The sequence below is a fragment of the Urocitellus parryii genome, chromosome 3 (genome assembly GCF_045843805.1).
Source record: "Urocitellus parryii isolate mUroPar1 chromosome 3, mUroPar1.hap1, whole genome shotgun sequence".
Lineage (NCBI taxonomy): Eukaryota > Metazoa > Chordata > Mammalia > Rodentia > Sciuridae > Urocitellus > Urocitellus parryii.
Genome location: NC_135533.1, coordinates 114,293,411 through 114,313,917, shown reverse-complemented (window position 1 = coordinate 114,313,917; position 20,507 = coordinate 114,293,411). Strand labels below are relative to the sequence as shown.

Sequence of the window (20,507 nt, the reverse complement as noted above, 5' to 3'; positions counted from 1 at the left end):
GGTGGCTTTCTGTGCTGGGTGATTCAGAGGAGGAAGGCCCACAGGAGGGGAGGCCCAGGCACCTGTACTTTCAAAACTCCTGGTGGGGCAGCAGTGTGTAAAAACTGTTGAACACACTGGACTGCACTGCTCTATTGATACTTTTTTTGGGGGGGAGGGGGTACCAGGGATTGAACTCAGGGGAACTTGACCACTGAGCCCCATCCCCAGCCCTATTTTGTCTTTTATTTAGAGACAGGGTCTCACTGAGCTGCTTAGTTCCTCACTATTACTGAGGCTGGCTTTGAACTTGCCATCCTCCTGCCTCAGCCTCCTGAGCTGCTGGGATTATAGGTGTCACTGAGCCCTGTTAATTATTCTTTATATAGCAATTATGGGATCAGACCATAAATAGTTCTGGAGGCTTTAACCCTAGTGCTGCAGCACGGGCTGCTCTCCTCACCCTGACTGCTGTGCGGGCTTCTTCAAGTCCCACTCAGGGCTGGACGGACATCAGTCACGTCCTGACAGACTCTGCTGAAATGGGCCTCCTGGGGCTGCTTCAGCCACAAGAAGGCCACTATTCCTGAGCATTGGGCAGTTCCCAGGCAAAGGACATCCTGGCTCCCTCTCCTCCCAGCCAGATGACCAGGACAAGCCACAGAATTTTCTAGGCTCCGTTCGTTGTTCATGTGCAGAATGAGAACACCACTTGACTGGTTCGTGCGCTGGAGAAACAGCCCAGACACAGTCCTCTGTGCGCCCCAGAGCGCCTCTGGCAGGACAGTTTCATACAGTTCAGAAAGTGAACATGCCCATCATCAAAGCAGCGGGACACAGTCAGACCTGGTGGTGCACACCTGCAACACAGCAACGCGGGAGGCCTGCGGCGAGCCTCTGCGACTCAGTGAAACGTCTTCCCAAAATTGAAAAATAAAAAGGGCTGGGGATGTGGCTTGGTGGTGGAGCACCCCAGGGTTCAACGCCAGTACTAAAAGAAATTAAGAAGTGGGATCTTTCACATGCACACACAACTCGCCGATGGACTATTTCAACAAAAAACCAGGGGCACGCAAGAAGTGCAGAGATGCAAATGCATCTCCTGGAGAGCGTGCACTGGGGTCAGATGAGTTTTTCTATTCCAAAGTCTTAGAATGCCTCGTGGAGTCCACAGGTTTGATGTGCATGGTTCATCTCACACACTCATCTTTGCACCCAATGCCCAAGAGAGAGCCTGGCTCCCGGCAGGTGCTCAGCAGACACCTGTGAGGTGAACACATGGGCACGGCCAGTGCTGGGCATTCTCCACTTCTGTGCTCTCTGTTCAAATTGAGGTGCAGAGTTCAACAAAAGGATATGTGCTCAGGAAAGACAAGTACGGGCTCTGTGTTCAGATTTCTGGGATACCTAATAGCACTGTGTGCTAACGAGCCTGGCTCTGGAACAGGTGTGTGCACATGAGTCTACATGGGCACCTATGAGCGTCCACCAGGAGCCGAAGCCACAGCTCTGTCGGAAGTTTCTGGACCCTGGGAACCTGCCAACAGCCATCCCTCATAACTTGAGTTGGTGCCCAGAGGGAGGGACAACAGAAAAGAGAGCCATGTCAAAACCCATTTTCCCTACAGGCTTGGAGCTCTGCTTCCAGAATCTTCTAACTTGTACTCAAGATAAAACCACTTAACTGTGCACAGTTCACGATAAGATGTCTGTTGTGTCAGAGGCCATGGGGACAACACTTCACAGGTAAGAGAAAGCTCTCATGCTGAACCATGCTCGACAGACTGGGCTCTGGGCTCAGTTCAGCCCTGCCTGCTTCTGCACAGCCTGAGAGCCAAGGATGGGTTGTTTTCATTTGGTTGGGAAAAAGTCACCTGAATGACACTGTGCATGGAAACATATGAGGTCCCCATGTCCAGATGAATGAGTATTGTGGTGCTCGGCCACACCCCCATTCACTTGTGGCCTGCGGCTCTCACACAACCTGCAGGACTGAGAGCTGCACAAAGCCGCTTTCCGGCTCTGGGTGTAACAAGTTCCCCAGCCCCTGATTCACAGGGCAGTCCTCAGGACAGCCCGGGAGACACAGAGCTGGCAATTTCTGGACACTCACAATGTGCCCTGGGGAAGCAGCACCAAGGCCCGAGTTTACCCAGAAGCACCAGTTTCCTGTTGTGGGGGAGGGGCGTGCTTGTCCACAAGGCAGTTCGTGAAACTCACCCGACCGCACGACCCCCACACACAGCTCACTGTCCTAATGGAGCGATGAATAATTTACCTCATCACTGCATTTGAAGGGCAATGAGATTACCCTGGGCTCTGAGCCTTGGCTCTGAGCAGTGGCTCCGTGCTGCCCCCTAGTGGGAACCCACTGGGTTCCCTCTGAAGCCACCCCAACCCCGGCCTCCTGGCTGCTCCTTCCTCCCACCCCCTGCAAACCTAGAGAGCTCGAAATTGATTCACCAAGAGATAGGCTGGCAAAAGGACGCAAAGGCAGCTTAGTGGCATGTGACATAATCAAGGCGCACTTTCAAAGGGGGTGCGCTCGCTATTCCATCTGGCTGTACTGGACCATTCTGCAGGGTTCTGGCCTCCCAGACGGCAGCAGCAGGCTGCAGGGAAATCAGGTCAAGTATGTTCTCCGCAGGGGTGGACCAAAAGGTACTGAAAGGTCTCTCCTGATTGTAAGGGAGACCTTGGTTCTGATGAACAACCCCCTCTCCAACCATCAGGCTGGTCAAAGTCAGTCACCCCCCACTCCTTTAGAAAAGTCGAGCTTTTCTTCTTTCACAAAGCTTGTCCACTTCCTGGGGCCCAGCCAGCACCAAGCCTCCCCCAGATACCCGCTCATGGAGGCTGTTGTCATAACAACGTGGATGGCCTCAATGACCCCCTTCCCACCTATCAAGACAAGGGCAGATGAGTCGGGGACAGAGAGGTTGAGACAAGGAAGAAGCAGCTGGCAAGAACTCTGGAGCCACCACTTGCAATGAGGCTTCTACCTCCGCCAGGCTCAGAGCTCTTACCCTGAGAAGGGAGCCATGACCTGGGGGAACCCTGCAGAGCTTAGCTGCAGTCAGAGGGAGAGCGCGCTCAGCACAGGCGAGCGGAGCACACACCTCCTCAGCAGCCTGGGCGGTCTTTTTCCTTGGGGTGGGGCTGGGGGCAGAGTAGAAAGAGATCTGCCCAGTCTACTACACCCACACACCAGGCCTCCAGAACAACGATCCCAAGGTCTGGTACTGTGGGCCAGAGCACCAGGACACCTGCAGTGCTAGTCCTCCTCACTGTCACAGGAGGGGCAGGAGTCACTCAGAGTTGTGGGGAATGTGGACACGGGACGCACACAAGCCATGACTCTGGGGTCTGAGGAAAGGGGACAGATGAGCCAGGCAGCTCTAGAGGAGCAGGCTCTTGCTGGCAGCTCTGTGCAGCTCCCTCCTCCCATCCTCCACCTCCAAGGTGACTTGCTCATTTGTGGAGGGTCACAAGCCCTGCATGCTAATAAGATGGGCCTGGGATAATATAGATTTAAGAATAAAAACAAGCCCCAGGACACCACTGCCCTGCAGCAATTTCAACCTGCTGTTCCTCCTGCTGCACTTTCCCTGCCAACCAAAGCACGGGCTGTTACTATAGCAACTGAATCTCCAGCGTGGGCCCAGGCCCTGGAGAAGGTCAGCTCACATTGCATTGTGTGGATGATGCAGTGACTGCAGAGGAACCTTCCAGAGCCAGTTAGGACTTCAGATGCCCCAGGCCCTCTAGGAAGGCACAGTGGGTCACTGTGTGTAGTGGTGGGGCTGAGGTGAGAGTGCAGGGTTTCTAGGGGACTCCCGGGGTGCAACCCCTGCAGAGCAGATTCCACCTGCATGTAACCTGGAGCTGCGCAGCCAGGAAACCAGGCCAGCACAGGGGTGTCACAGTGGCCCTGCCCCACCCCTGCCTGTACCATCTCGCTGCCCCTGGGCTACTGATGAGGAAGCAGAGGCTCAGGGGGCAGCACCACCCTGGAGAATGAGAGTTGGGACCCCAGCCACTGAGACCAGAGGAAGTGGAAGTGGGAGAGAAGCCACATCTGGGTACCTCTGCAGCTGCCCTGCGCCGTGTGCTCATCCCTCACTGCCCCAGGAGACCCCAGACACAGCTCTGATCCTTGGCCCAGCTGCAGAGACACAGGCCCTGTGCGGGTTGAGCCCGCTAGGGGAGGAGCGGCCTGCCTGTTATTTCTAGCAGGAAGGGAGAGGACAGAGGGCTGGGGAGGGGCTCTGGAGACACTCACCACCTCCTCAATGGCGGCGCCATCTCCCAGCAGCGGCTCCTCGGCCAGCAGGGACAGCACCAGGCCCTTGACGCTGTGGGTGTACAGGTTCATCTGCACAAGTCCCGAGTGGGACCCTGCTGCGGCCAGCGTGCAGTCCGCTCTGTCTGCAGAGGGCCTGTCACCCTGAGGGTTGGCGGAGTTTGAACTGCCCTCCAATCCAGGGCCCTCCAGGCTCCTGTGGACCCCGTCGACACCCTGAGCCACACCCTGCTCCCCGCAAGACAGCTCAGTCTCTCTCTGCCCTGGATCTGGGCAAGGCGGTGGCAAGGGCCTGCTGGTCCTTCTGGGGAGAGTATCTGCTCCAGGAACAAGGGTGTGGCCACTGGTGGCAGGAAGGTCCTCGCCCTGTTCTAGGACTCCGTTCTGGGTGAGTGTCTCAGGAGGGGCAGGAGAGAAGCGGCTGCTGACAGCTGAGTCCTCAGGCACTGTGGGCTCCAAACTGCTGGCACCATTCACAGGTTCTTGGCTGCAGGGACCTCTGCCACCCAGGGCACACACATGTGGGAAAGCAAGATGGCCTGAAGACGGTCCTTCTTCATGAGCTTCTGGAATGTGGACTTCAGACAAGTCCAGCTCTCCCTCGGGAAAGCCTGGCTCCTGCAGCGAGCAGCTGAGGCCAAGACCCTGGCTCTGGACCAGGCTGCGCAGTCCCGCAGACCCAAGGGGCTCCAGCTCCCGGCCAGGCACATGCCCATTCTCCTGCCTGCCACTTGGCCAGGCTCTCCCTGGACTCAGAGGCGCTGGAGTGGTCACTGGCATACAGGACACAGATTCCGCATGCCTGGTGGCATGTTCCTTTGGGGCAGATATGCCCCGACTCTTTGTAGCGTGCTGGGCCGGAGTGTCCTGGAGTCGGGCTGAAGGCGTGGGAGAGCTAGGGAGAGGGCAGTGGGCGTGAGAAGGCCAGCAGCGGAGAGGGGAGGGAAGCACTGACCCCTGAGCGGCCCGGGAGGAGTGGGAGCTGGGCTCACAGAAACCAACTCCAGGAGTGAAGGAAGACAATGCCCAGGGTTAGTGCTCCATGCAGTGACGACAGGATCACCTACTGCACATGGCAGCCCCCCGCACAGAGGGTCTCCTGTGTGTCAGGCCCTCTACTGGGAGCTGTACACACACATTATGGGGTCCACTTGACAGATGAATAAGCTGGGGCTCAGGCAGGGAATGGACTTCCTCAAAGTCCCCTGCTGATAAGGAAGAGGTCTGGGACGTGGGAGCCACTGTCCTCTTAACAACACCACACCCCTGTGACCAGCACCTGCAGTTACAGATGGAGCCGAGCAGGTCAGAGTAGGAGCAGGAGGGCTGAGGAAGGGTGGGAGGTCCCAGGTTTGTCTCAGGGGCTGCAAGATGAACCCCTGTGAGCTCCTCACCTACCCAGGCACCCGCTCCGCTGGGAACTCTCGGAGGCTCACAGCTTCCTCTTGGGTCACGAAGACAGGTGTGATCAGAACATTCGGGGGGAACGCTGTTCCTGGAATTGCAAAGCATCGTGGGAAAGCTCTCCGCACGGCCAGGGGAAACAGAGGCAGGGACTGTCCGTGGGTTGCTGCATCCAACCGCCACCTGCCCCCCACCCCCAGGCTTGGACAGCAGCGTTGGAAATGCATCCCCAGCCAGACAAAAAGCCACAAAACTGTAGCTCAATTTCTGTGACCAGCAAGGAAAGAGCCTGTGCAGACAAGGCTACTGCCAGCTGTGGGCCAGGGAGATGGTCAGTGGAAGAAAGTCGAGTGGCCCTTAGTGAGAAAAAGACACAAGCCAGGAAAAAACGCTTCCGACTGACACGGATCAGCCCTCAAGTAGAGCTCAAAATGAAACCAAGTCCTCTGGGGACACCTCTGTGTCCTGCAAAAGGGCCTTTGGGCAGTCTCCGCCTTCCTTACCCTTTCCCCATTGCCAGGCCCTGGAACCTGAACATGCGGTGTCACAACACTGAGCTGGGGAGGGTCTGACGCAGGGAGCCGGAGGGCGCGCCTGGACCTCCAGCTTGACAATCAGGACTCAGCCGGGCAACTACCTGTTCCCCAGGCCCTACCAGGCCCATTTTCCTAATCTTCAGAGCAGAGGAAAGGAACATACGGCACTGGTGGCCTTTACGTGGCTTGTCCAGTGAAAGGCGGCGTACAAGAGTACCTTTCCCAAATGCCACCACGCCACTTACCTGCTTCCTGTGGGGCGGCCCCTGCTGCGGAGAGTCTCTGAAAACAAACAGGCACACAGGTCAGCTCGGGGCGCCGCGTGCTCCTCTTGACCTGACCATGAGGAACCTGTGCCATCTGCTCACAGGACCTGGCCAAGCCCAGGGAGCTTGTCCCAGCCACATGCCAAGAGCCTGGCAGATGGAACAGAAGCTCCCCCAAGCTGCTGGCTCCTGCCACGGCTGGGCGGAGGCGGGGTCTGTGCCTCTCAGGCTGCCAGGCAGCGCCCACCAGCTTCAGGCCCAGCTCATTCCTGTCTTTCCACAGGAAGAACAAGTGGGGGTCTGTGTTCTTTTACATCTTTGGGGACTTCACATTCTAGAGAGGAGCCACACATGCCCCCACCCCAACGAGAACTCATACCAAGTCCATCACAGCAGACACGGGGCAGGCCTGTGACCCTCGCCCTAGAAGACAGACACATCTCCTGCTTATTCTGGTCCAAGATCAAGGCTAGAAACTGAAGGGTTTTTTCTCAAACCTCAACCTAAAGGTGCCAAAAGGATCCACCAAAACAAGACAAAACCAAAACACAACACAGACTGCTCCTCTAGCCAAAATGACTCATGTGAAATGACGTGGCTGGCTTTCTCTGCTGGGAATCTTAAAGCCATGCTTTTGCTTGAGGTTACCAAGCCACACGGAAGTTCATTCTAGACAAAAATGCTTTAAAAAAGAATAACATATAATCCCTAATCTTCAAGCAAATAATACTATTAGCATATTTAAGCATTTTTCTCCTAAGTCCTTATGGGTTTTTTTTATACTTTTGAGACATAAAATTTGATTTTTCCACTTTAAACACTAACACGCAGTTCTTCGGGCCATTTTCAATGGCTGCTAAAATCTCATCAAGTGTAAACTTGCATGGACAAGTTGACCGTCTCCCCACCTCAGACCAGTGCTGAGCATACTTTCCTGGACAGGGCGAGACAACCACTCTCCAGCTTCCTGAGCCACGTGGCTGTGCCCCAGTGGCTGGCCCTGCTGCAGGAGCTGACGGCAGTTCAATAAAGCTTTATTAGCAGCATCTGGCCCCTGGTCCAGAGCAAGCCACATCCTGCAGACAGTCAGGCGGCACCTGATTTTTCACTTTCACAAATCCTACTGTGATTGTTCTGAATGGAAACCTGTTTACTAGTTAGTCTTTTCTTAGAGTGGATCTTGAGAAGCTTCGTGTCAGGAAAAGGGTCGGGTTTCCATAAGTCCCCATCATCAACTGCTTACCACAGGGGCTCTGCTGACGGACACCCCATAGGGGTGAGGAGCCTGGACAGAGCCCACTAACACTTTAAAAAGTCTGATTTCACAGGGGTGATCCCAGTGACTCAGGAGGCTGAGGAAGGACAGCAAGCTCAAGGCCAGCCTAGGCAACTCAGTGAGACCCTGTCTCAAAAAAATAAACAAACAAGGCTAGGGTGTGCCTCAGTGGCAAAGTACTCCTGGGCTCAATCCTTGGAATGGCAAAAAATTAAAAGGACTAGAAGACAATGTAGCAGAGCTGGCGACAGTTACCTCCTGCAGCTCGACTGTGAGTGATATCACTCTCAGGGACTATGCCGGACTGTCCTTACTAGCAGCACAATTGAATGAGCACCAAATGGAAGTGTTTTAGGAGTTGCTGTTTTCCTAGGTCCTTCTAAGGACATGTCCTTTACAGTGAGGTCCAGAAAACCCTGACATCTCTCTGACATGACAGCCGTCCCAGGGGAAAGTCTCAAGAGTCCCACTTGGGGTGGAGAAAAAAGCCATCCCAGCCCAGCGTGCAGAAGGAGACTTCTGTCTCTCCAAGGACTCCTCTCTGGAGGGACCCACACTGACAGCCAAGGGGTCCTGGTGAGACACAGGGACACAAGTGCCCCGGCCCAGCTGGCATTCAAAGTCAGCCCCCAGCTCGGGACAGGCACTCTGGCCAGGAGGGCGGGCTTCAGCATACCTGGTCCCGAGGTGCAGGCTGGTGAAGCAGGACCTTGGCTGTGAGCGAGGGCTGCAGCTGGGTGCTCACGATCCTGGGGGTGAGACAGGAACAGGAGCACCGTGAGAAGCAGCACACTGAGACCTCTGGGTTTAAAGGAGCCCATCCTTCCTTGCCGTCAAGGGCCCTGGGGACATGGCTGGCAGGAGGTTCAATTAGTAAAGCCCTCACAGAGGCTACTCTGGGGGTCCTATCCATAGTTAGCATACCTGACCCCTGGACCAGGCTTATAGGAGGACCTACGCAAAAGGATGTGAATTACCGGGAAATGAGAAATATATTCAACACAAGTAAGTGACTCAACTATCCGTGAAAATCAGAGACATTACATAGACTATGGCACAGCCAGAATACCAAAACCACAGCCCTTACAGAGCAGGTGGACCACGAGGCCTGGAGAGCAACCTCCACGCTACATCAAGCCCAGGGGCCCGCGAGCCCCCTTCTGTAGAGAGGAGAAAAAGACAAAATCAATGCCTGTGGGCTGGGGCCGTAGCTCAGGTAGAGCACTTGGCTAGCACCATGAGGCACGGGGTTCCATCCTCAGCACCACATTAAAAAAACAAAAAGAAAATAAAGGTGTGTCCATCTACAATAGAAAAAAATTTTTAAAAATCAATGCATGTGTCTGTGTGAAGGCAGCTCTCATCCTACAGACCTGCCAGCGCAGGAAAATTTGCATACTGCTGACTGCAAGGGGCTGAGTGGGGGACAGAGATAGGGACTTTCTGCTCTGCTGTTTCTGTGCTGGAGGATCTCTCTTTTTTTTTTTTTTTAAACAATAAGGGCATCCATATATTCAGTCATATAATTTAAAAATACGTAGAAAATGCAAAATATCATCTTTGATTGTGAGTTACCATGTGAGCTTGAAAGCCCCACAAACCATGGCACAGCCATCCTGCTGAGAACAGGGAAGGGGCCAGGGACAGCCAGCACTGGGACCACCTCCTCCTGCCACACGTGCGATTCACTGCACGGCCCACAGAGGGCCTCCATTTCCCGTGAGAGGGAACCGAGGCTAAACAGCCGGCCCAAGGCCACAGCACTGGGGACAGAAGCAGGATCAGGGCACCGGCAAGCCCAGAGCCCAGCCTCCAGAGCTCATCTGGAAGAGTCCGAGCATTCCTGGCCATGCAGCCACCTGGTTGGCAGGGAGCTCCAGGCCCTGGCCACCCTGCTGGGAGAGCAGAGCTCTGGAAGGAGAGGCCCGGGAGAGCGTGGAGAGCCTCAGGCACTTTGGTTCAGGAAGAAGCCCTCCAACTATGTGAGGGGGGTGAGGACACCCAGATGCCAATCAGGATGCAGACCTGGCCATGAGGCTGGAAGGAGAGGGCAAAGGCGTGTACGGCTGCTCTGCAGAGGCAAACTGAATGCAGCAAGGCCACAGGGTCCTCTGGGCAGCAGGAGGAAGGCCACAGCAGACTTCCGGGACCCTTCTGCTCACAAGCTGGCTGGCCAACCCTGGGGGCTTCGTGCCGGCACTAGACCTTGGCAAGGCCCCACTGAGAACCACGTGGATCCCTCTCAGAGCCCCCTCCTTTCCTGGGCACAACACCTTCCAAGTCCCAGATGTGCCCCAGGAAGGGGACAGACACCAAGTCAAACCTCAGCTACCTGTTGTTTGCCAAACTAGCCCGTACAGACTGGCCAGAGACCAAGCTCCCTGCCCATGCCCGGCAGGTACTGTGGGCAGTTCTGCAGCAAGGGGTGTGGGTGGAGGAGGGGGCTCAGGGTCACTCACAGTCCTTCATAGAGGATGCACCCAGCTAGTACGTGAGGCGAGCGCTGGCAGGTCTGTAGGATGAGAGCTGCCTTCAGCAGCAGCAGCGGCTCCACCTGCATGGACAAGACCACAGCCGCCAGTAAGCATGCGCACAACCAGCCCAGGAGTCCAGGGAAGAGGCTGCACAGGACGAACGGGCAGGTCCTAACTCCAAGGCTGGAAAAAGGTAGTGTCGTGCCATGGTTCTGCTCTGTCTCTCCATACCCACAACTGCTGATGCCACAAAACACCATGTTCTTAGTACAAAGCAGCATTTCTGGGAGCTGGAAGATGCAGCAAATATGGCCTATGGCTGTTCCTAAAGGACAAAGTGGGTCACTCAGGAGACCCTACTACCAATACTAAGACCAGGTGGCAGCAACAGAGGAGAGCATGCCCTCCAAATGCAGGTCACAGAGTCAGCAAAACCTACCTGTCTGCCCTGCACTATGCAGCACAGCCCCAGGGAGGGGAGGCCCGACTGGCACTGAGCAGAGCCCATCACTCAATGCCGTCACATAAAACACAGGCACCGTGGCCTTCCTTAGGCCAACTCAGCTCAGCTACACTGCCTTTGAAAGAGCCAACTGTCAGCCATGTTCAATGGCACTTGCCTATCATCCCAGTGGCTTGGGAGGCTGAGGCGGGATGCTCAAAGCCAGTCTCCACAACGGTGAGGTGCTAAGCAGCTCAGTGAGACCCTGTCTCTAAATAAAATACAAAATAGGGCTGGGGATGGGGATCAGTAGTTGAGAGCCCCTGAGCTCAATCCCCAGTACCCCCCCCAAAAAAAACCCCAAAAGAATAAACTGCTCATAAGTTCCTAAAATGACAAGAACATCCCGCGAACCCCACAGCCTCCTCCTGTTAAACACCTGCAAGTGCCCATGAGCTGTCACAGTCCAGTGTGAATGGAGTGGAGCCAAGTCCTGGAGCAGAACCCTGTGAAGGAGTTACGTCTATTTTTTCATGGCCTGAGACTACAGTCCCCCAGGAAAAATCCTTCCCCAGGTCAAGCAGAGTCACAGCGCCACACCCTGCGCAGGACACACTTACTACAGCAGGGAGGCCAGGAGGGCTCCTGCAGGACACTCAGGGCTCAGAAGGCTCATTCTTAAGGGGGAGGTGGGTCAGGCCAGCCACAGAGCAGCCGGGCTGCAATGAGCTCCCAAGACAGGGGGATGGCAGAACCTCCCCATCTCCCTCTCAGACACAGCAAGGTCACAGTCCTGGCCTTCGTGATGGTAACATGGAACCTGTGGATTGGCAAGGGACCTGTGGGTTCCTGAGTTCAATACTTCTGAGAACACCAACATGGTGCTCCTTTTGTGTGTGTGTGTGGGGGGGGGGGCAGGTGGGAACCAGGGATTGAACCCAGGGGTACTTGGCCACTGAGCCAAACTCCCAGACACCTTTATTTTCTATTTAGAGACAGGACCTCACTACGCTGCTCAGGCTGGCCTCGAACCTGCAAGATCCTCCTGCCTTAGCCTCCTCAGTCACTGGGATCACAGGCATGCACCACCACGACTGGCCTGGCATTCCCTCTACTGAGTATTTTCTTGGTGACATTTGAGACCCAGCCTCACCGTACCATCAGAGCAACTGTCATGGTGGGATCACGACACCCCTTCATGGATGAGGGCAGTGGCTCTGCAAGTGGCCTGGCCCAGCCCACTCCATGGCTAAGGAGCAGCAGCCCAGGGGCCACGTATAAGGCTTCCCAACCGCCCTGCCAGGGAGTGACCCATCCAGCCACTTCTCTAGCATTCTCTAAGGAACACTTCTGGACGGTTTCCAGAGGCTCTGATCTTGTGCACACAGAGTGAGGAGGGTGAGGCAGATACCTTGGTTCGGTCCAAGTTCCAGAGGGAATTGAATATCTTGTGCAGATCGCTAGTGTTGCTCAGAACGCGCTGGATGAAGGTGTTCCACTGCGAGCTTAGTTCTTCCTGAGAACGGCTCTGTCAGAAACAGTCTGAGGTCACTGTCTGAGATTTGGAGGGACAATTCTGGCAGATACCATGAATGTTGCTCATAGCACAGAAAACCAGCCAGAGGGAGGGCCTATTTTGAAGTCCCCCCTGTCCTGCATTCCAGCCCCATTACAGATCCAGGGCACTTTCTAGGGAAGTGGGGGACCAGAGCCTGCTCTATCTAACCATCCCAGGGGAAGCAGAGGTGACAAGCACTCAGAAACATGGGCATCTGAGGGGGCTCAAGGGACCCTTGACATGGTCACTGGACACCGAGGGTCTATGTGAAGAGTATCGGGCCCCAGTGGGTAAGCGCTGTGTTCTGGGAACACTGTCTCGCTGAAGAGGCTTAGCATGACTAGACATCACAGTTGTACCTTATAAGCCAGGGAAACAGGCCCATTGTAAAAATGGAAGAATCCGATGAGCTGATCCAGAAACCGCTTGCAGCTGACATCAGGGAGCTCCACGGCGCAGCCCAGCACCTGTGAAGAGGGAAGCCAGGCAGAAGGTGCTTCCGTTATCTTGTGGCCAAGCCAGAGGCCCAGCACCCAGGGCCCCCACGGCGACTGCTCTGGCTCCCTGCAGTCCACCTCCTGGAGCCCTGAGCCCATACCCTCCACAGCAGCAGACTGGTCGCATGGAGAACAAGTACCTTTTGTCCCTCTCTCCATGCAGCTGGGCCTGAAGTGCCTCCTTCCCTCCTATTCGTCCATCCAGGCTTCGCCCACACCCCCAGGCCTACTCCACGTCCAGGCACTTCCCTGCTGCCGCTTCTGCTAAGACTTCTTTCCCGTGAGGGCTGCTGTATGGACACTGGCTGCTTCATCTGGATTTTATTATAGACACTGGATGGACTCAGACTGTCCCATGAATGGCCAGCCTGTCTCTCCGGCTGGATGAAGCGCTTCAAGGTGGCGGCTGACTGGGCCCTCAGTTCTAGCCCTTTGAGCTGAGCACAGCGCTCAGTCCTACAAGACCAACGCCTGCTTTAGAGCCCTCTGGCCAACGTTAAAGAGCCTTAAACTGTTCGTTTTTATTTTTTTTTAATTTTATTTTTGTTGTAGTTGTAGATGGACAGCACACCTCTACTTATTTTTATGCTGTGCTCAGGATCAATTGAACCCAGTGCCTCACACACGCTAGGCAAGCACTTTGCCACTGAGCTAGCCCCATTTGTATTCTTTGACCCAATAATTCCACCTCTAGGAATCAGTCCTGAGTGCAGCACCAGAAATTTAAACAAATAAGCCCCACCCAAAAACAAAGAAACAAAAATTCCCCCTGAAGGTACTGCAGCAGGGGACATTCTGTTCTCTGATGTGTTCAAAACCCGACAGGAGTCTGGCGCACAGGAAGTGCCTGCTTCTCCACTAACCGACCGTGGGTCAAAAGCAATTCCAATCAGAACCCAGAAGCTGCTCTTTCAAAACTGACCTCTACAATGGAAACCCAAATGATCTAAAACACCCAAAGCTGTTATTCTTGAAAAAGAATAAGGCTAGAGGGTTTTATCATCCCTGAAAGCTCCCCCATAGTCCTCTCTGGTTAACTCTAGCCCCTTCAACCCCACCAGCCATTGTTCTGAGTTTTTTGCACCATAGAATAGTTCTGCCTGTTCTAGAGCACCCTGAGTGACACACTACATTTAATATATTCTCTTCATGGCTCTGGGCTGCCGCTTATCATTTGTGAGATTTCTCAAAACTATTACGTTATCAGTATCTACTGCTTTTCATTATTAAACCACATCCCATGGTGTGAACATGCCACGGTCCGTCTATTCATTCTCTTTTTGTTGGATGAAAACATTGCTAGTTTGGGGCAATTAAGAATGAGGCTCCTAGGGGCTGGGGTTATAGCTCAGCGGCAGAGCACTTGCTTCGCACTTGTGAGGCACTGGGTTCAATCCTCAGCACCACATTAAAAAATAAGATAAATAAAGATATTGTGTCCATCTTTAAAAAAAAAAAAAAGAATGAGGCTCCTGGGACCCTCCATTAGGACCCTCCTGGGGATGTGCTTTCTTATTGCTGCTCGAAGGCAAGGTGTACGTATCTGGTTTCAGGATTTATTACAAAGCCATAGAATCAAGAGAGCGTGGTATTTGCATAGACCCTTCACTGGAGGAGAACACAGTGTCTGGAAGTAGACCCCTCTCAAATGCCCATCTGATCTACAACGAGGGAGCCCCCAAAATTCAAGAGGGACAGGAGAGTTTTTCTAACAATGTTGCTGGAACAACTGGATATTCAGATGGAAACAAACAAACCTGACCCCGAGCACACCATAAGAAATAATCCACCCTGGATTACAGACCTAAATTTCTTGATAAAGTTTTTTTTATGTAAAGGATCAAAGTATATACAAGGAAAATCTAAAACCAGTCTATATTAAATCATCATAGCTATGGGTATGTTAGAAATGACTGCTTCCTACAAAAACAATTTAAAAATTTGATCTTTACACACAATCCATAAACAATTAGAAAATTTAATTTCATAAAAGATGCCATTTATGATAACAATAAAAACATATAAAATACCTATTCAGAAAACACTCAAAAGAGGAGGAAGATCTTTATAGACAAAATTATAATATTTTTTGAAACACAGTTAAGAAGATACTAGTAAATCAGGGCTGGGGATGTGGCTCAAGCAGTAGCACGCCCGCCTGTCATACATGCGGCCCGGGTTCAATCCTCAGCACCACATACAAACGAAGATGTTGTGTCCGCCGAAAACTAGAAAATAAATATTAAAAAATTCTCTTTCTCTCTCTCTCTTTAAAAAAAAAAAAGAAGAAGATACTAGTAAATCAATGTATTATGGTAATAAAAAAGAAAAAAAAAAACAACTTAGCAAAGAAGCCATTCTCCCCAATTTTATCTATAGGTGACGCAATTCTAAATTAATACACCCGCACATTTGTTTTGTTTCAACTTGATGAACTGATGTAAAGTTTTGTATGAAGCAGCAAGAGACTGAGAAGAGCTGACATGCTGCTGAAGAGAAAGCGGGTTTGCCTGGTCTTACTGGGAACACCTCAAAATTCTGCAACACCAACAGAGGCTGGATAGAAACACAGACAGTGGAGAGGAACCTGGTGTTCAGAATCAGACCCAGTAAAGAGCAGATGCTCTAGAGCTGCTATAAGAATGCGTCAGTATCAAAAGCTTCTGCTCATCAAAGAAAATGAATAGGCAGAGGACCAGGTGCAGTCGTACCTGCCTGGAAGCCCAGCAGCTCAGGAGGCTGAGGCAGGAGGATCATGAGTTCGAGCCCAGCCTCAGCAACTTAGTGAGACCCTAAGCAACTTGGTGAGACACTATCCCAAAATAAAAACTAAAAAGGGCTGGGGATGTAGCTCAGTGGTAAAGTGCCCCTGGGTTCAATCCCCAGCACTCCCCACCCACCCCCAAAAAGAAAGAAAGAAAGAAAGAAAAAGAAATAGGCAGACTACAAACTGGGAGAAAATATTTTTTAAATATATATCTTATAAAGAACTGGTTTTCAGGATATAGGAAGAACTAGGATTCAACTAAAAAAAAAATTTTTTTTTGCCACTGGCTTTAACAGACACTTCCCAAAGGAAGACATTCAAACGGCCTCAAGCACATGGAAGAACCTCCATGTCATTAGTCATCAGGGAAACGCATATGAAAGCCACAACGAGATACCACTGCACAGCCAGAGGAATGCCTAAAATTACTCGGAATGACATCACTGTCAGGGAGGACGTGGAGAATTGGAACTCTCCACATCCCTGTTGGCGAGAGTGTAAAATGGTATAATCACTTTGGAAAAAGATTGGCAGTTTCTTAAAAAATCCAACATACACCTTACCTATAGAAAGAAAGTTCCAGGAGCCTCACTTTTGTTGAGGCTGGCTTTGAACTCACGATCCTCCTGCCTCAGCCTCCCGAGCTACTGGGATCACAGGCGTGCGCCACTGTGCCCAGCAAGCTCTATTCTTAATTGCCTCAAACTAGCAATGTTTTCATCCAACAAAACGAGAATGAATAGACAGACTGTGGCATGTTCATACCATGGAAAACAGTTTAATAATAAAAAGCAATGCAGCTGGGGTTCTTGCTCAGTGGTAGAGGGCTTGCCTAGAATGTGCGAGGCACTGGGTTCAATTCTCAGGACTGAATATAAATAAATGAATAAAATAAAGGTCCAGCAACATCAAAAAAAAAAAAAAAAAGCAACGGATACTGATGTAACAGCCTTGAGAAACCTCACAAATGATAAGCAGAAAACCAGAAGCACTAAAGAGTACTATACAAGATGCACTGTGTCACTCATGATGTTCTAGAACAGACAAAACTAGTCTATGGTGAAAAAAATATTCCTGGGGTTCCTTGAAGCCTCACATGTGCACATTAGTGTCTCAGGCCTTAGGGTCACTGAGTGTGGACAGCATGGAGCGCACGGGGAGAAAAGGGAGGCAAAAACTCAATTTGCAACACAGAGCGACTAACATGGCCACCAGTGGGCCCCAGTCGTCATATTTTAACTAGATTTTTATTTTTGCTTTTTGTATTTAGCAACCCTAGGAGGTAAAATCAAATCTCGTTTAATCTATTAGAGCTAACAATTCTTTTCCACGTTGTTTTATTGATGCATGATAACGGCCCAAGTTTCAGGAAAAGAAAGATCAGCCATGTGCTGGGTGTGGTGTGTTAGAAATGTGTGGAGGGGCTAGGGCGGGCTCAGTGGCAGAACGTTTGTTTAGCATGCACGGGGCCGGGGATGAGCTCAATCCCTGCACCTAACAAAAAGGAAAGAAATGTGTCGGAGAACACTGAACTACCTTGGTACCTGCAGAGTGTCACAGGAAACGTGGATGACCACTGGACCCAGCACATGGGGGCTGGGGGGGAGCGTCTGGGTTCAGCGCCACAGCAGCCTGCCTGTCTCAACTTGACCATCCTAATACCTCAGGGGGCTCTGCCTGCTTAGACTTACCCAGAGGTAATCTCCGTCCACCTTCACGGCAAACTTGAGCTTCCGAAGACGGATGAGGGTAGGAGGAGAGTCAGAAATGTCAGAGACACAGCGGACCACTCCGGCAATCTGCCCGCACAGCAGCTCCTGCTGGTCCAGCAGGGTCTATGAGAGAGGAGCGGATTCTAGAAACCAGGCTGACATTCTTTTTTTTTTTTAAGGTACCAGGAATTGAACTCAGGGGCACTTGACCATAGGACTTGACCATGTCCCCAGGCCTATTTTGAATTTTATTAGAGACAGGGTCTCCCTGAGTTGCTTAGTGCCTTGCTAAATTGCTGATGCCGGCTTTGAACTCATGATCCTCCTGCCTCTTGTCTCCCGAGCTGCTAGGATTACAGGTGTGTGCCACCACGCCCGGCATGGCTGACAGTCTTGAACTCCTGGTTCATTCCTTAGAGCCAACTGAGCACTGCAGGCCAAATCCCGTCCACCATCTGTTTTCATATGGTCCTTGGGCCATGAATGGCTTTTATATTTTTTAAGGGTTATAAAAATAACAACAGCCAGGCACAGTGGCACATGCAGGCTGAGGCAGGAAGATTGTGAGTTCAAAGCCAGCTTCAGCAACTTAGCGAGGCCCTAAGCAACTGAGCAAGAACCTGTCTCCAAATAAAACATAAAAAGGTTGGGGAATGTGGCTCAGTGGTTCAGTTCCCCTGGGTTCAATAAATAAAAAATAACTACAAAGAATATGGTACAAAGCCCTTGGGTGGCATAAATAAAAAATAACTACAAAGAATATGGGACAAAGCCCTTGGGTGGCATCCAAAGCCTTAAACATTTACCATTAGGACCCTAACAAAATTTGCCACAGCCCCTAGCCAGGTGTGCTGGTAATCCCAGCAAATAGGAAGGCTGAGGCAGGAGGATCACAAGTTAAGACCAGCCCAGGCAACTTAGTGAGAACCTACCTTAAAATAAAAGTTATAAAAGGGCTGAGGATGTTGCTCAGTGGTAAGGTGCCCATGGGATCAATCCCCAGTACCACAAAAAAACACCACAAAGTTTGCTAACTCCTGCCAGGGTGGCCGACTGTTAGAGAACCCCTTAGTAAACATGAGAGGATAGTACAGAACTGTATTTGTGCTCCTAAGATCATAGGCACCCACTTGGGTGGAAGCATAAACCTCTCATTCCTACTCAAATCCCCTGCTGGAGGGGCCTGAGCAGCCTGAACTAATCCCGGTCACCCGAGTCATCGGGCAATCACATGAGCAAATACACAGAATCTCCTAATCAGTCTCAGCCTTAACTGGACTGCAGGGCAGCCAGATGTTCTGTGAAGCCACAGAGAACGTTCCCATCAGCTATGAAGAATTCCCACCCACAGAACTGAACGTGAACTTAACCAACACTCTCAAGTGGACCACTAATTTAAAGGAAGCACGGTGGACAGGAGATATGAAATGACACCACCAGGCGGACGGCATCAGCCAAATCTAGAGTGCAGGCCACCCCGACAGTCTATGCACAGGGACTTGGTTTCTTCAATAACTCAATGGCATGGGGAATAAAGGATGAGTGGGTAACTGTAAAGTGTCACAAAAGGGACCTAAAGGATGAAACAACCAAAGAGAATTTGGGGTCGTTGTTTGGACACTGATTATGAGAGAGGGGAGACTGACAGACACAGAGAGGAAGGACCAACAAACTAAATAGCCTCTAAGATGATACAGAGAAATGTGAATATAGTCAGCATATTAGATGTATTAAGCAATTACTGTTATCAACTATTGTAACTTTTGTTAGATGTGATAATGTTTAAAATAACAAAATTGAGTAAAGATGTCACTTGGTACTGGTAAAAGGACACAATGTCTAGAATTTGTTTCAAACTGCTTCTGAAAATAATAATAATAATAGCGGGGGAAGGTAGGCCATATAAAATTGGTGAAGTGTTGATAATTACTGGTGCTGGTGATGACACATGACGGTTTGTGATACTCTACTTTTCTGTACAATATTTTGTGTTTTTTGGTTTTTTTTTTTTTAGTGAGATGATCAATAAATTGGGGTCAGAGAAAAGCAGACAAAAAGATCAGGATGGTAACAGAGGGCTGGAGAAGAGGAAGTACTGGTTGCCTGGGAATTTCAAGACCAGAACAAGCAACACTATATCAAGAATAAGACAGAAAAACAAAAGAATAAGACAGAATAATTGTCAGTGTCCTGGATTAGCTAAAGACAGCGAAGTTCTACAGTTATGAAAAGTCACTATTGAAGGCAGGGGAGCCCCTCTGAACAGCAGGACGTGGTGTGGCTTACCTGAGGAGGGTAAAAATAACAAATGCCAGCTCGGGTGGGATCTCCTTCCTCCTTCACCTTGGAGCCATCATAGAGAAAAAAATAATTCCACCTGGCGAGAGAAGAGAGTGGGGCCATGTCTCCCTCCACGTGGTGGCAACGGCAGCTAAGGACAGGGCCTCCTATCTCCCAGCCCAAGCAGCCCTGTCACTCAGTGTCTGAGCCTTCTGGTGGCCCCAGAGAAGAACAAACCCAGTCGCTCCGAATAGATAAAACCAGTCCTTAAGTGCATCAGAGGCAAACTAAAAATATACCTCTCTCCAGCCGTCAGACCATCTGCCTACAAGGACATGAGTGGCAGGAGGAAAGATGGCGCCCACGACAACAGCCCGTCTGCAATGCTGAGCCTCAACTGTGAGCCACGTGGCCTGGCACCCGCCTAAGGCTCTGGTAACAAGTTAGGGGCATCTCAGTTGCCCCCCCTCACAACTGCTGAGTGCGATGACCCCGGACAGCCCTTCCACTAGGAATGCACGCACACATCTACGCAGGGCCACGGTGTGCTCTGCGCCTGCTCGACAGATATGCAAGGCCAACGCTGGGCACTGTGGAAGGGAAAGGGGTTTCGCGAGTTCAGAGGAACACTGGACCCTCTCTGCCGGTCCAACGTGAGCGGGCTCCAGGGGCTCGCTCAGTCAGCTTCCTCCTCAACCTTCTGATTCCCTGACCCAAAGGAACCTCTTTCTTCAAGTTTCCCTGACGCTCCTCTTTCCTAAAGTCCCTTACAGCCTACTCTGCAGGATAATAATTATTACATAATTCTCATTATCTGATTCCCTCTTTAAGACCACAAAGCCAACTCCCCAGAGGCTGGGTCGTGCTTTTACTTCTAAATCTCAAAAAGGACATTTTCCAGGCTGTAGCATACAAGGGACATGTGACCACGTGGCCATCCATACTCTTCTCACAGGGGCCTGTGCCCTCTCGGGTCTCCCAGCTCATCTCTTCGGATTCCAGCATGATGCACC

At 51.6% G+C, this 20,507-nt stretch overlaps 1 protein-coding gene across 5 annotated transcripts in view; it reads right to left on the bottom strand.

The window, feature by feature from the left end:
• The window catches only part of Hps4 (HPS4 biogenesis of lysosomal organelles complex 3 subunit 2), a 28,313-nt gene that overhangs the window by 5,064 nt on the left and 2,742 nt on the right, over positions 1-20,507 (bottom strand). For 4 of the 5 annotated variants that reach the window (XR_013343339.1, XM_077796029.1, XM_026408532.2 and 1 more), the window contains 9 exons: positions 19,501-19,591; positions 17,194-17,337; positions 12,598-12,705; positions 12,092-12,208; positions 10,224-10,318; positions 8,441-8,513; positions 6,468-6,504; positions 5,681-5,777; positions 4,262-5,177 (listed from right to left, as the gene is read on the bottom strand). Coding sequence is in view for 4 of the 5 variants with exons in the window: in XM_077796029.1 (XP_077652155.1) it covers positions 4,262-5,177; positions 5,681-5,777; positions 6,468-6,504; positions 8,441-8,513; positions 10,224-10,318; positions 12,092-12,208; positions 12,598-12,705; positions 17,194-17,337; positions 19,501-19,591 (1,678 nt within the window). In the remaining variant the exon portion in view is untranslated. The remainder of the gene's footprint in view (positions 1-4,261; positions 5,178-5,680; positions 5,778-6,467; positions 6,505-8,440; positions 8,514-10,223; positions 10,319-12,091; positions 12,209-12,597; positions 12,706-17,193; positions 17,338-19,500; positions 19,592-20,507) is intronic. The other variant, XM_077796030.1, reaches the window with a different exon arrangement.